Source organism: Mobula hypostoma, chromosome 8, assembly GCF_963921235.1.
Source record: "Mobula hypostoma chromosome 8, sMobHyp1.1, whole genome shotgun sequence".
Lineage (NCBI taxonomy): Eukaryota > Metazoa > Chordata > Chondrichthyes > Myliobatiformes > Myliobatidae > Mobula > Mobula hypostoma.
Genome location: NC_086104.1, coordinates 29,948,267 through 29,964,664, shown reverse-complemented (window position 1 = coordinate 29,964,664; position 16,398 = coordinate 29,948,267). Strand labels below are relative to the sequence as shown.

General features: G+C 41.2%; 1 protein-coding gene across 3 annotated transcripts in view; it reads left to right on the top strand.

Annotated features, from left to right (window-relative positions):
• Nucleotides 1-16,398, top strand: part of ppp1r21 (protein phosphatase 1, regulatory subunit 21) — an 84,552-nt gene that overhangs the window by 1,439 nt on the left and 66,715 nt on the right. For 2 of the 3 annotated variants that reach the window (XM_063055625.1, XM_063055622.1), the window contains exons 2-4: nt 1,109-1,177; nt 4,505-4,651; nt 9,768-9,872. In XM_063055625.1, the coding sequence (XP_062911695.1) occupies nt 1,109-1,177; nt 4,505-4,651; nt 9,768-9,872 (321 nt within the window). The remainder of the gene's footprint in view (nt 1-1,108; nt 1,178-4,504; nt 4,652-9,767; nt 9,873-16,398) is intronic. The other variant, XM_063055624.1, reaches the window with a different exon arrangement.

The following is a 16,398-nucleotide window of genomic DNA, read 5'->3' as shown; positions in this document are numbered from 1 at the left end:
TTGAATGTCATTGAGAAAGTGGTGTAATATACTGAAAGAAGGAAATTTAAGCAATACATATTGTGGATCTGAAATAAAAACGAATACTCAGCAAGTCAGATGGTAACTGTGGAGGGAAATAGTAAATGTTTTCAATCACTAACTTTTATTGCAAAGTACAGAAATTATTGTAAAATAATGTTTTGATTGTTTTTTAATAAAACTTGTAACTAGAGAATCACTTGCACTCATGTTGGTACCCACATCCCATCGACAATGGTTCCCACATGTAAACTGATGATACCCAGCTCTATGTCACCAGCATCTCTCTTGACTTTGTTTCTAAAGTGCCTGAATAAAATACTAGATGATAGTTGAATAATTTAAGTATTAGGAATAATAAAGCCGAGGTATTTGGTGCTTCCTAAAAACTCAGTTTCCTCAATGTTTCTTGTTAGTTAGAACAATGGTATATTATTTAATTTTAGCATGTGCTTCAGAACACATACCTGCATGTTACTCATTCATCTCCTGTAAGAATTTGTGACTTCCCCAGCAATTACTGAATCTTTGGAATTCTACCCAAGAGAGCCAAAGAGGCTCAATCACTCAGTGTGTTCAAGATCTTAAGGGAATCCAGGTTTTTTGCATAATTGAATAGCAGGTCAGATGTTCCTGCAACTCCATTCTTAGTGAAGGTAATTGTTTATCCTTGTCTTTGTTGTCCCTCCAGTTGACTATTGCAGTAAACTCTTTCCTTTATTCTACTATCCTTAAACTCAAGATTGCTGAAAACTTTGCTCTTGTGTTGATTTCAACCAGGTCCTATTCACCTATTTCTTCCACTAGCACATATTTGGTTCCTGGATAAACAACTCCACTCTGAAGATTCATATCTTTGTTTTTGTTTTTTTTTATTAAGCCTTCCACGACTTCCCTAGTATTTACAAATTTGTTTCTCTTCCTCAGTTCCAAGAAGGGTTTTGAACTTAAAGCTTGATTTTCCACATTTGTTGCCTGGTGTGCTGAATGTTTCCGACACAATTTGTTGTTTTAAAATTATGGCTGTTTGATATTTAGTGACATTATTGCTAATATTCAAATCATTTTACTGTTGGAAATGTTTCAGCTTCGAGCTCAGAACCAAGTTCTGAAGAAAGCAGTTGTGGACGAACAGGGTCATGGTGCTTCTTTAAAGGTACAGCCCAGGAATTGCATATGAGTGATAAAAATATAGTTGGTTAGATCTTGCTGCCTTATGCCACAGATTCCCAATTGAATGTCTAGATTTTAACTTTTTTATGGGACAGTAAGTGTTTAAGTTCCACAGATGTGCTGTCGGGTATTTGGCTCAAACCTTTGATGGTTTGGAACCCTCTTAGATTCTGAAAATTTGCTTTTCAGTGCCTTGATCACATTAGCTCAATGGTGACCTGAGACCTATTGATTTTAGTGCAGGGTTTGGTGGCAATGAGGAAGGCAAATTCTTTTTCTAATTGTTTTTCTTTAATTTATAATTTTTAAATTACATATTTTTACTTGTAAGAAGTTTATATTTAAATATTTTCAACTGTCTCTGGAGATATTTAAAAGTTATTAATTATTACCCATAACCTTTATAGCTGCTAAAGCCAGGGTATGACTTCGCCAGTACAAAACTATATCTACTGTTCAGTCCAAGTCACTGGAGTTTAGGATGATTTAGGCAGGAGAGTGAGCTTTCTCATTTTGACCTTGTAAGTGTAATGTGGAGAGACAACGAATTGTAATTCTGGATAGCACAATCTGACCTTTTATTTCATTTGCTCGTGTTTTTGTCTTTATTTTCTACTAATCATATATCTAAGATTGAGAATTTGCATTTAGAGCACCATGGATGCACAATTCACTTCCTGAACATAGTCACTGAGATTGAATACAGCAGTTAAATTGCTTTAGTTCCTTCTCTTCTCGCAACTCAGTGAGCCAAATGTTTTGTTCTCTTGTCCTTTAGTTTTCCTTTTATCTCTCCTTATTTTTGTGTAAGCTCACCTGTCTTGGAGCCCAACTTCCTGCTCTTTGACACTTATTCTCATGCAATTATTGACACCCAGCTCTTAGCCCCTTAACGTAACTGCATTGTATTGTCTCCTTTAGAAATTCTGTCCTTTCAATCAAGTATCCAGTTATCACTCCCTCAAAACCTGCTGCCACTAAACACCCTTCATTTTTTTTATTGTAATAGAGCGAAGATGATGGGGCATTCTTATTTTTGCCTGCACTTGCATAGTATCTTTCATATCTAGCCAGTTGTGACTACAGAATCACTTGTAACAGGACAACTCCTCCATCCCTATGTTTCCTGCTTATTGCTTATCACTCAGCTGCTCTTAAACAGTGTAAGCTTCTTCATGAACACTAAGTCACTTGTAACCCTTCCACTAAATTCTTCATCAGCTTGGCCAAAATGTAGTACTAGACATTCAACTCTACATTAGGAAGCCATTGATTTCCTTCCCCAAATGCAAACTCTGCCCTGCTACCATCCCCTTCCCAAGTAACTGTCTAAAACTGTTTCCAATCCAGAGCTCTTCATGTCCTAAGAGCAGCTTCCTTTATTTATCTGTGCAATCGTTAAAGCAGTTGCTTTCACTTCTGCTGTATTGGGCTACTTGCTATCATTTGTTACTTGTTATTGAATACGACAGGATATTGAATATACGACTTGTTATTGAATATTACCTCTCGACTCATGTATTCTAACAACTTCCTGGCTGTTCACTTGTTTCTAAACTTTAGTTAGGCAACAGAATTTGGTATGATTTTAAAGCTATCCTTAGTCATATAATTCTTTTTTATCTATTACCCTACTGCTTGCTGACTAATATTAGCACGGGATTGAAAATTGCTTCAATTTTCTCATCCACATTGTTTTCTTCATTATTATTTCATTTGTGAAGATTCAGCATGTCATCTAAACTTTTGAAAAATTTTATATATGTGCACTGGAGAGTATACAAATTGGTTGCATCACTGCCTGGTATGGAACCACCAATGCCCTTGAACAGAAAAGCCAACAAAAAGTAGTAGGTACAGCCTAGTCCATCACGGATAAAGCCCTCCCTACATTGAGCACATCTACAAGGAGTACTGTCACAGAACAGCAGAATTCAACATCAAGGAATCCCACCATCGAGGTCAAACTCTCTTCTCACTGTTGCCATCAGGAAAGAGTTAGAGGAGCCTCAAGACCCACACAGCCAGGTTCAGAAACAGTTAATACCACTCAGTGTACCTGGTGGTTTAAATCCTGAGGCTCTTGTACCACCTTCGTGATGGCAGCAGTGAGCAGAGAGCATGACCTGGATGGTGGGATCCCTGATGCTGGATGCTGCTTTTCTGCGACAGCACTCCATTTAGATGTGCTTAGTGGTGGGGAGTGCTTTACCCTAGATGGACCGGACTACTTTTTGTAGGATTTTCCATTCAAGGGAATTGGTGTTCCATGCCAGGCCATGATGCAATCAGGTAATATACTCTCCATCATACATCTACAGAAGTTTGCCAAAGTTTTAGATGTCATGCCAAATCTTCACAAACTAAGGAAGTGTTGGAAGTGGAGGGGATAACTTCAGTCATCGCAGCACTGAACTATTCACAACCTATGGACTCACTTTCAAGACTCATGTTCTTGATATTTAATGCTTATTATTGATTATTAATTTGTTTTCTTTCTTTTTGTATTTCTACAGTTGCTTTTTGCACATTGGTTGTTTGCCTCCTTTGTATGCAGTTTTTCATTGATTCTATTGTTTCTTTGTATTACCACAAATGCCCACAAGAAAATGAATCTCAGCCTAGTATATGGTGACATATATCTTTGAAATTGTGAACTTTGAACTTCATTCCACATCAATTATGCAGTCTCTTCAAGCACTATAACAGGTTTCTGATCATGTGACTGTAGCCAAGTTTGTTGATGACTCTGGTATTAATACACCAAGCTCTGGAATCAGTATCTATCTTATTACAACTTGCATTACCGTTTGTGGAAGACTGTTTTGTGCAAATTCTCTGACACATTTTTTAGCTCTGCAATAGCAAAAGCATCATTGGTTGTAAAGCATTTTGATAACCATGTTTTCAGAAGTGGTATATGGAATGCAAGCCTCTTTATGTTTTCTGTCTTTGAAGATTGTTCTTTTTTTAAAAAAAAGCTAATTTTCAACAAGTTTTTGGTTAACTTCCTAAATACTCCTCTTGTTCAACCTCAGTTTTTACTAATGTTCCTATAAAGTGTCTAGTGATGTTTTTACAGTGGTAAAGCTGCTCAATAAATGTAAGTTATCGCCACCATTGTCAGGACGACTTTCTTAGTTTGAACTAATTTAGAAAAGCCTTCTGGTGAAAATGCTAGGCATTATTTAATTAATTCTTTACTTCAATAATTCTAAGGTTTGCCTAGGAGTAGCTGGATGAGAACATTTTCCTCCAATGTTTTTGTGTTATAGAAATTAATTTAAAACACAGATTTTCTCTGCAACAGGAGGAGCTAAAAATGAAGGATCAAAGTGTTAGGAAGTTGCAGCAGGAAATGGACAGTCTGACATTCCGAAATCAGCAGCTGGCAAAGCGTGTTGAGCTACTTCAAGAGGAGCTGGTGACCACTGAGGCCAAAGGGAAGAAGAGCAAGGTAAATACTACGAAATATGTAAAGATCCCGTCTTCAAAGACGATTGACTTTTTGAACTCAGAAGGTAAATGCATAAGCATTTGTTATCTTTTGTTTCCACATTTATTTTCCATACATCAGTTGAAATTTTTATCTTGCTGTATACTTTTGGAAAGTTTTTCAAGCTTGTGAATAAAATGTGGTTAGTCAAAGCAGTTGAATTGAGTAGACGTTGAATTGAATTGACGTGAGGATTAATGGAAATTAGACTAACTATGATAAACCATGAATCCATAGAACTTAACAGCTTGAAAATAAAGATAATTTTCTCAAACATGTAATATTGAATGTATTGCTCTACCTCTTCGCAGTCATGTATCTCTGATTTTAAAATAATTTGAATCTTCCCTTTAAAAGAATCTTCCCCTGAGTTCATCTACTCTTTCTGCTGAAATATTCCATGTTCCATAGTCCTCCTACATAAAAATCATTTTTCCCATCTCTTCTTGCCTACTTGTATTGCAAGAACTCTTTATTGCTCAACTATATTAAATCTTGCCATTCTCATGCCCCGTGAAACTAATCCCAGTATCTGAAGAGTCATTATTTTAGTTTCCCAAAACTGGAATTATCTTGGTGAATATGTGTAGAATACATCTGCTTTTGTCAAAAGTGATTTCATGTTAACGTGCAAGCATCACACTAAGATGTTCTGTGAGTTCTGTCTTGTTCTGTGTGATATTTTATCCTTAAAACAAAAACTATAATAAATTTTACAGGATCATACTGTAAATCTGAAATTATAGGAAAGTACTGGAAATGCTCAACAGTTCAAGTAGTGCCTGTAGAGAAAGAAATGTTAACTGTTTCTCGTCATTGGCTTTCTGAATCAATTTCATTTCCTGAAATATAAACTCTTTCTCTCTCTCCACTGATGTATCCTAACCTGTTGAGTATACCCAGCATTTGCTGATATTCTTTGTACCAAATTATCTGTTTTCTGTGTGTAATCTTGCTGTTGGCAAAATTGTTGCATTACTTTGTTACAATGTGGTTGGGTGTTTTGGGGTTGTGAATGAAACTATAGATGGAGCTCAAGCTCATTGGATTAGTTGCCTCAATCCCTTTAATTAGCAGATCCTAACTTGGGTCATAGTATAGGGATCTTGAGGAAGGGCTTGGTGGGTGGCAGATGCTTCCCCGGGGCCATCAGGTGGGAACCCCTCTTAGATGTTCCATGAATTCCATCACTACATTTCCAGAGGGCTCAACAGTGAGACCCGGCCTCTCAGGTTCACTCCCCTTCACATCTGGCCACCAATGGGACATTTTAGGGCCCAGTTGCCGTCACTCCTCTTCATCCATAACCAGTGGTTGCTTTGCTCGGCTACTTCCGAGAGCGAGAGTTCCTTTTATAGCTTGCTGCTGGCCCTGGCCTCGAACACCCAAGTCCTTCAGCAATCTCACCATGGAAGTCACCACAGATGCTCTGTAACCACCCCCTACCGGGAATATCTTCCATCTACGCAGCTTAGCCTCTGTGGCCAGCTCAGCATATCTTGCATGTTTCCACTCATACATCTTGCAGACTGCATCTTCTTAGGGCACTGTGAGCTCTGAGATTACTACAGCCTTCAGACTGCTGGAGCACAAAATCAAATCTGGTCTCAGGGCGGTAACGGCTATCTCCAGGAGAAATATTAGGCTTTTGTCAAGGTCGACAGCTGTGTTCCAGTCACGAGCAGGCTCCAGTATGCCTGACACCAACTGTGTTGCTGAGGGTGGCACTGTCTGTCCTTGCCGGACAAAGGGGATGGTTGTTCTTCCAGTCATATGGGGCTTAGAGTTGTTGTTCAGCCTTTGCTTCTCCACAGTGGATGCCAAATGTCTGAGGACCTGGTTGTTCTTGCATATGTACCTTCCTTGAGTGAGGCTTACTTTGTAAGATGAGTGGATGTGCCTGAGGTTTGCTGTTCTTCCACAGAGTGGACAAGCTGGGTCTTCACTGAACCACTGGATCAGATTTTTGGGAATTGGGAGAACAGCATTAACAGCTCTTACAAACTAATCTTTTTTCCTTTCTTTTCCCATAAGTCTTTCCAGCTGAATTTTTTTTTCCTCAATGTTTTCCCACCTTGTCCACTGTCCCTGTTTTGCCTGAGACACTGTTCTGATTTACCTGAGATACCTCATCTGCTCCTCCTGTCGCTGTACTTTTTCCACCCCCATAGCTCGCCTTTGCTTTAGTGTTGTCGCCTTTTGCCAAATGGGCCTATTTGAGCCTGTGCCAAGGCCCCCTCTTCCAGATTGCACTTGGCCCACCATATCTGAAAACCTGAGTGCTCTTTTTACATGCTTTACTGACTCTGCTGGACACCACTTTCTCCCTGTTAAGGTCCCGGGTGCAGCATCTTGGATAACACTGTCACGAGATTCCGAGAGAGTCATCTCAAGCCTCATCTTGACACACTTGAACTCTTCAGTCAGCCCCATGATAGGCAACTCGAGAGCTCCTTTGCCTTACAGTTAGATGTTACTTAGCAATCTTGGTAGGCTCATCCACTTCTTAATAAAGGAACTAACTGTCCTCTCCAGATTTTCAACATGAGTGATAGGGACTTCATATAGAGTCAGTGGCCACAACACCCGAAGAGCAATTCAAACTGAAGGCACCAGAGCTTAAAGTTTCCTGGCAGCAAGGTCTTATCAATGTCATTAAGCCCTTTGATTTCTTCTCTTAGCAATTTCACTCGTTTGTATCACTGAGGTTTACATATTCCAATGCTCCAAGCTTTTAACTGGTATTTCTGACACACGAAGAATTACTTTCCCATCCACATGGAACTTGTAGTTGACCACCCTTCCCTTGACTATAGAATTGCTCCAAGACTACTTTGTTTTAATCATCCTTTGGGCCCATTTGATGTTTGAATGGAGCTTCTCAAGCAACCGTTTGGTGCATGGGATGGTAGTAGTCAGGATGGTTAAATCCTCCATAAATGCCTGGATTAGTGGTAGGTGTAGTCCGGACTTTTACTATGGTATCACTTGCAAATTTTGAGGCTATTTTATCTAAATATATGAATATATTATTTATATATATAACAAATAAAATTGGCTCAGGTGGTGACCCTCAAAATATTTTGAAATGTCACCTGCGAATAAGTTCCCTCTATCACGCTCAAGTATCAGCTTTTACGTGTTGAAGTTGAATATAAGGCCAATCTGCTTAATCTTTCCTTACCAAATTAATTCCCTGTTTATTCTTCTCCTACCCCTACCCCCAACCCCCCCCCCACTTCCACCTTCCTGCATGGGCTTTTGGTTTCCAGTCACCTTGAGATCTGTCTTGGTTATCATTGCATTGGCTCATTTGTGCTGTTCTACCTTGTCATTTTGTATTGTGGCTAAAACTATTCCCCAGAGGACAGTTTAAAAAAAAAATAAAATTTTCCTTAAATTATTTCAATAAATTATGCTTGGAAATAATATCTATATAATCTTCAGGTGCCTCAAAATGTTGTTTCTGTTCTTATGGCTTTCTGTACTGAAACAAGGAAATGAAATGGGTCACAAATAGGAGAAACTCTGCAGATGTTGGAAATCCAAGCAACACACAAAATGCTGGAGGAACTCAGCAGACCAAGTAGCATCTATGGGGGGAAAAAAAGGTACAGTGAACGTTTGGGACTGAGACCCTTCGGCAGGACTGGGTCAGTCAGAAATGTATGCTGGAGATAAATGATATAAAGTTTCAGCTACCAAGGCTGCCCTGGAGCATTGGACTCCTTTTGGTACTTTTTTATGGATAGCGAGAATCAACATTACTCAACAAACATAGAAAAATAATTTTCAGATGTAGGCTTGCAGTTGATTTTGAATAAGGTAACTGAAGTCATAAAGTGATGGTTGAACGTTCAATTATTGTGCATTGAATTGGGGATCATAATTCCAAGACATTTCAAGTAAATCCAATGCTTACTGCATCCTTTTCTCAATGCCAGAGTGCTTTTATTTCTTGGTGGCGACATGATAAAGTGAAAAGGGAAATAAAAGGAATTGACAGAATTCAATGTGGGTTGCTGAACCATTATCTGAACCTATAATTTGTTGAGAGCTTGATCAAGGTCCTGGAATTGTACCACAGTGCTCAAATAATGCCAAAACATGTAATGCAATTTCCAATCTGCAGGCATGTGGCAAAATCTGCTAACCTACTAGTGGAACAGAATTGATGGGCTGAATGACCTAATTGTGCTTTTGTGTCTTGTGGGCTATTGTACCGTATTGTTGGTTCTGGATTTTTTTTACTAATTTAAGTTTACAGTTTTAAAAAATCACCTCTATCAAATTCATTTTGTCTTTGATCAATTATTGAATTAACCAGGCTATTATCGTAGAATGATGCAACGCAGAAAGAGGCAATTTGGACTGTTTATTATACATGTTAATGTACTAAAATTTTATTATCAGCATATATTTGCTGGGGTAGGTAAGTTTAGATTGTATTCGGATGTTGGACACATTATTGCTATGAGTCCAAGGGGAGTAGGATTGCATTTAATATGATGGAAGGTCTAGAGTTTGTCTGAATTGAGTTTGGAAGAAGTATTTCCCAGACTAATTGGGCAAAGTTTGTATTTGTTGGTACAGTTTGCTAGTTGATGTTCTTTTGGTAAGGTCAAGGTGCACTTGGTCGATGTTTCTATCACATATGGCCATGATTTGTCTAGATTGACAGCATTAAGTTGGAGTGTGTTAACTATTTTGTGTGAGGAATGAACAGCATGACTGGGCGAGAGTTTAGTTAATATGAATTTTCCTAGCTGCTCTTAAAATCCAACTCTTTACCAACCCTTTTTGGATATATTTCCATAGAATTATTATGGATAGAATTTTTTGATTGGTCATAATATTTACTGTTAAAAGTGATGTAAATGCAAATTCTGTTCAGTTCAGCATTTGTGTGGTTTCAGCATCACCTAGTGGTGAATAATAATAATTGCACTTGATGTTCATGTATGCAGATACTTGTCACTTTTAGATACTTTTATATTATTTCTGTCTTATAGAATGTACAAGTGTGTAGTGATGTAATACCTTCTGTTGTAAATAGGATCTGACTATTTTTTTACAGCAGAAGTGTGCTGATTCTCCATCTCAGCTAAACCAGCAAAGACAGAGTGTTTTTGATGAAGATCTGCAGAACAAGATAGAAGAAAATGAACGATTGCACAAGCAAGTGAGTTAATTCCATAGTATCCGAGTTTTCTATTGGCAACTACATGAAGAGCTAGTCGATATACTACTAAAACTCTCATGCTCTGTCTGTCTGTTTGTGACCTCCAATTAGCGCAAACGGTGCAATACAGCGGTACTTTTTTTGGCTAAATCGAATTTAAATGCGCTAACTTACAGAATGCAAACAAAGTTCAGTGTTATATTTTCATATACAATTGCTCATTCGCCAAAATCAACAGGCTTCCTTTTAACCCAAGAGCCGATCCGCCGTCATGGAAATCGAGACGCGGCAGCCCGACGCATGCACACGGCCAGCCTCAGCAGCGACACCTACCAGAGCAAAAGGGCAGGGCAGCTCTATTTCAAGGGGTCACATTCTGCTAATCACCATCAGCATGTGCAGGATTGGGACAGACCTAACTGCCACCCATCAATAAGAGATCATTTAATCTTATTGTAATGACGTACTTTGAGACACCCATAAAACTCTTTGCTGCTGTCAAAGGACAGCGGTGACTATATCACGTCCATTTAGGAGAGCGCCAACCACATCATCGAGAATAATCAGCATCCTTCAGTGTTACTGCTTTGTATTTTCTATCCAGCATTAGGGTAAAAAAAAAAGGTCAGCTTAGTTATGCCGCGTGGAAAGGGAAAGGAGACATTATGGTCACGAGGTGACGCTAAACATCGTCGGGAAGCGGCAAACAGAGGGAGAGAACAAGAATTGGATCAGACCAGGACACATGACTCCAGGGTCAAAATGTCAGGACAAAAAAAAAGATGAGAGAAGAAGAGGCAGAGGAGGAGAGGCATGCATGTCTCCAGGATCAGAGACAAACAACAAACAGCAGAAGAGACGAAGAGACGGGGGATGAAAGGGCTGCACGTCTCCAGAATGACAACGAGAGGCACAAGGTGGCAGATAAACCAGAAGTGATGCCATCAAAAGTGTCCTCCATTAAATGAGGATCAGCGATATTTTCTTTGCTACTCATCCTTCTTCTTTAATAAACTGAGGTTTTCTACTTCAGTTTCCAAAGCAAAGCGATACCAATAGCATTCAGGAAAATTTAATGTTCATTCTGGTCACATCAGACTGCACTACCCTTCTCTCAAAGGGTGCCCCAATGGGTCACCCCGTTGTCTAGTAGAACAATAAATATGAGAAATTGAAAACATTGATAACTGCAATAGTAAGCAGTATTCTTAAGATCAAACAACAGGAATTCTGCAGATGCTGGAAATTCAAGCAACACACATAAAAGTTGCTGGTGAACGCAGCAGGCCAGGCAGCATCTGTAGGAAGAGGTGCAGTCGACGTTTCAGGCCGAGACCCTTCGTCAGGACTAACTGAAGGAAGAGTGAGTAAGGGATTTGAAAGCTGGAGGGGGAGGGGGAGATGCAAAATAATAGGAGAAGACAGGAGGGGGAGGGATGGAGCCGAGAGCTGGACAGGTGATAGGCAGAAGGGGATACGAGAGGATCATGGGACAGGAGGTCCGGGAAGAAAGACGGGGGGGGGTGACCCAGAGGATGGGCAAGAGGTATATTCAGAGGGACAGAGGGAGAAAAAGGAGAGTGAGAGAAAGAATGTGTGCATAAAAAAGAGTAACAGATGGGGTACGAGGGGGAGGTGGGGCCTAGCGGAAGTTAGAGAAGTCAATGTTCATGCCATCAGGTTGGAGGCTACCCATACGGAATATAAGGTGTTGTTCCTCCAACCTGAGTGTGGCTTCATCTTTACAGTAGAGGAGGCCGTGGATAGACATGTCAGAATGGGAATGGGATGTGGAATTAAAATGTGTGGCCACTGGGAGATCCTGCTTTCTCTGGCGGGCAGAGCGTAGATGTTCAGCAAAGCGGTCTCCCAGTCTGCGTCGGGTCTCACCAATATATAAAAGGCCACATCGGGAGCACCGGACGCAGTATATCACCCCAGTCGACTCACAGGTGAAGTGATGCCTCACCTGGAAGGACTGTTTGGGGCCCTGAATGGTGGTAAGGGAGGAAGTGTAAGGGCATGTGTAGCACACCTCCAACGGGATCCCACCACTAAGCATATCTTTCCCTCCCCCCCTCTCTCTGCATTCCGCAGGGATCGCTCCCTACACAACTCCCTTGTCCATTCGTCCCCCCCATCCCTCCCCACTGATCTCCCTCCTGGCACTTATCCGTGTAAGCGGAACAAGTGCTACACATGCCCTTACACTTCCTCCCTTACCACCATTCAGGGCCCCAAACAGTCCTTCCAGGTGAGGCAACACTTCACCTGTGAGTCGACTGGGGTGATATACTGCGTCCGGTGCTCCCGATGTGGCCTTTCATATATTGGTGAGACCCGACGCAGACTGGGAGACCGCTTTGCTGAACATCTACGCTCTGTCCGCCAGAGAAAGCAGGATCTCCCAGTGGCCACACATTTTAATTCCACATCCCATTCCCATTCTGACATGTCTATCCACGGCCTCCTCTACTGTAAAGATGAAGCCACACTCAGGTTGGAGGAACAACACCTTATATTCCGTATGGGTAGCCTCCAACCTGATGGCATGAACATTGACTTCTCTAACTTCCGCTAGGCCCCACCTCCCCCTCGTACCCCATCTGTTACTCTTTTTTATGCACACATTCTTTCTCTCACTCTCCTTTTTCTCCCTCTGTCCCTCTGAATATACCTCTTGCCCATCCTCTGGGTCACCCCCCCCCCCGTCTTTCTTCCCGGACCTCCTGTCCCATGATCCTCTCGTATCCCCTTCTGCCTATCACCTGTCCAGCTCTCGGCTCCATCCCTCCCCCTCCTGTCTTCTCCTATCATTTTGCATCTCCCCCTCCCCCTCCAGCTTTCAAATCCCTTACTCACTCTTCCTTCAGTTAGTCCTGACGAAGGGTCTCGGCCTGAAACGTCGACTGCACCTCTTCCTACAGATGCTGCCTGGCCTGCTGCGTTCACCAGCAACTTTTATGAGTATTCTTAAGATCCTCATTTTTGAATGAGTTCTTGGCCCAGAACTCTTGTTTAAGTCTATTTGACAAAACAATAAGCACAGTGGCACAGACAACAAGAGCTGTTCTCGGAAATCTGGGGAGAATAAAATAAATGAAATTGGGAGTGTTCATCGGCTGAAGGATCTATTTTCATTCAGTGAGTATAATATAATTTTTCAAGAAAAGGGAGGACAAAAAAGACATGAGAAAACTAACTGTATTGTTTAGATAAGTCATTCCACACAGGAAACGGACTCTTCAGTTGAGTTTGAGCTGACAATCAAGTGTCTATTCCATATCCCATAACTTGAAGATACTACCACTCACTCAGAGTGCTCAGGGCAATTTACAGTTAATCTCCCACATTCCTGCGGTGGGTTGATAGGGCAGCAGGCACAACCCACATGATCACACAGAACTTCCAAACCCTGTACAAGTATCATTAGTGGATGGGAATGAAACTAGGCCACTAGAATTGAGGCAGCAACTCTGCTTGCAGTGTTATTGTACTGCCACCAATGTCCCTCAACTAATACAAAGGCAAACAAAATTGTTAATCATGCACATACTAAAATCCAAGCCTTTTCTTGCTCTACTGTTGGGCAGCTTTGAGCTACCTGCATTTGTGTGAATCTGCTTGGTAAGAGCACAGTAGATTTTGAATTCTTAGCAGCAAATCACTAAGAAGATTGGTTGGTAGTTTAACTGACTTTTAGAAAGAAGGCAGTAGCTGGTGAGTGGAGCATGTGGTTTATTGGTATGTAGATGTTGAGGGAGTAGTTCACAGGAAAATCATTGCTGACATCAAGTATTCATTCAGTGGGCTGAATGGCTTATTTAGTTGAGAATATGAAAACTCGAAGGCCTAGAAAACAGTTAATTAATCTTGCTGTCGAAAGTGCATTCTAGTCTTTAAGCCATTTTTAAAAATCAAGTTCAGAAAAAGCTGCTGTACAGGAGATAGAATTTTAACAGGATGACATTTTCATCACTATATAATTTTACAGTGCAGGCTGATGGCGTAGTGGCATCAGCGCCGGACTTTGGAGCAGAGGCTCCCGAGTTTGAATCCAGCCTTGCTGGGTTCAGTGTCGAGCTAGCAACTCAGCCTCATAGAAGTAAGAAAACCTGCTATAAAAAAATGCCGTCATGACGGCATCCCGATGACTCCACTCGGAGTTAAGGGTGGTCTCCTCCCTCCTCCCTCCTCCCTCCTCCCTCCTCCCTCCTCCCTCCTCCCTCCTCCCTCCTCCCTCCTCCCTCCTCCCTCCTCCCTCCTCCCTCCTCCCTCCTCCCTCCTCCCTCCTCCCTCCTCCCTCCTCCCTCCTCCCTCTCATTTTGAACAATTTCTTTTCTTCAGTATTCACTAAGAAGAAGGATATTGCATTGTGTAAGGTAAGGGAAACAGGGAAGTTATGGAAACTGTGGTGATTAAAGAAGAGGAAGTACTGGTGCTTGTAAGGAATATAGAAGTGGATAAGTCTCCGGGTCCTGACAGGATATTCCCTAGGACCTTGAGGGATGTTAGTGTAGAAATAGCGGGGGCTCTGACAGAAATATTTCAGATGTTAATAGAAACAGGGATGGTGGTGGAGGATTGGCGTATTGCTCATGTTGTTCCATTGTGTAAAAAGGGTTCTAAGAGTAAACCTAGCAATTATCGGCCTGTGGGTTTGACATTAGTGGTGGGTAAATTGATGGAAAGTATTTTTAGAGATGGTATATATAATTATCTGGATAGACAGGGTGTAATTAGGAGCAGTCAACATGGATTTGTGTGTGGAAGGTCATGTTTGACAAATCTTATTGAATTTTTTGAAGAGGTTACAAGGAAAGTTGATGAGGGTAAAGCAGTGGATGTTGTCTATATGGACTTCAGTAAGGCCTTTGACAAGGTTCCACACGGAAGGTTAGTTAGGAAGGTTCAATCATTAGGTATTAATATTGAAGTAGTAAAATGGAGTCAGCAGTGGCTGGATGGGAGACACCAGAGAGTAGTGGTGGATAACTGTTAGTCAGATTGGAGGCCAGTGACTAGTGGTGTGCCTCAGAGATCTATACTGGGTCCAATGTTGTTTGTCGTATACATTAATGATCTGGATGATGGGGTCGTAAATTGGATTAGTAAGAATGCAGATGAATGTGTTGTGGCTGCTGGCCTTTATAAATCAGAGCATTGAGTATAGGAGTTGGGATGTAATGTTGAAATTATACAAGGCATTGATAAGGCCAAATTTGGAGTATTTTGTACAGTTCTAGTTACCGAATTATAGGAAAGATGTCAACAAAATAGAGTGCAGAGAGGATTTACTAGAATGTTACCTGGGTTTCAGCACCTAAGTTACAGAGAAAGGTTGAACAAGTTGGGTCTTTATTCTTCGGAGCGTAGAAGGTTGAGGGGGGACTTGATAGCGGTATTTAAAATTATGAGGGGGATAGATAGAGTTGATGTGGATAGGCTTTTTCCATTGAGAGGGGAGATTCAAACAAGAGGACATGAGTTGAGAGTTAAAGGGCAAAAGTTTAGGGGTAACATGAGGGGGAACTTCTTAACTCAGAGGGTGGTAGCTGTGTGGAACGAGCTTCCAGCAGAAGTGGTAGAGGCAAGTTCGATATTGTCATTTAATGTAAAATTGGATAGTTATATGGACAGGAAAGGAATGGAGGGTTATGGGCTGAGTGCAGGTCAGTGGGACTAGGTGAGAGTAAGCGTTCGGCACGGACTAGAAGGGCCGAGATGGCCTGTTTCCGTGCTGTAATCATTATATGGTTATTTTACAATTCTTTGCTGTAGGAATGAGCACAAATAATGAGCTTAGACCAAAAGACATAGGAGTAGAATTAGGCCATTCAGCCCATTGAGGCTGCTCCGCCATTCCATCAAGGCTGACCCCAGATCCCACTCAACCCCATACACCTGCCTTCTCACCATATCCTCTGAGGTCCTGACCGATCAGGAAACGATCAACTTCTAGCTTAAGTATACCCACGGACTTAGTCTCTACCACAGTCTGTGGCAGAGCATTCCACAGATTCACTACTCTCTGACTAAAAAAAAAAATTCCTCCTTGCCTCTATTCTAAAGAGTTGCCCCTCAATTTTGAGGTTGTGCCCTCAAGCTGCGGATAACCCCACCATAGGAAACATCCTCTCCACATCCACCCTATCTAGTTCTTTCAGCATTCGGTAGGTTTCAATGTGATTTCACTGCATTCTTCTAAATTCCAGTGAGTACAGGCCCAAAGCTGCCAAACACTCCTCTTGTTAACCCCTTAATTCCCAGAATCATCCTCATGAACCTCCTCTGGACTCTCCAATTACAACACATCCTTTCTGATACATGGGGCTCAAAACTGTTAACAATACTCCAAGTGCAGCCTGACTAGTGTGATAAAGACTCAGCATTATCTCCTTGCTTTTATATTCTGTTCCCCTTGAAATAAATGCCTTCTTTACCACAGACTTACCCTGTAAATTCTTCTGGGAGTGTTGCATGAGGACTTCTAATTCCTCTAATGTTTGAATTTTCTCCCCAGTTA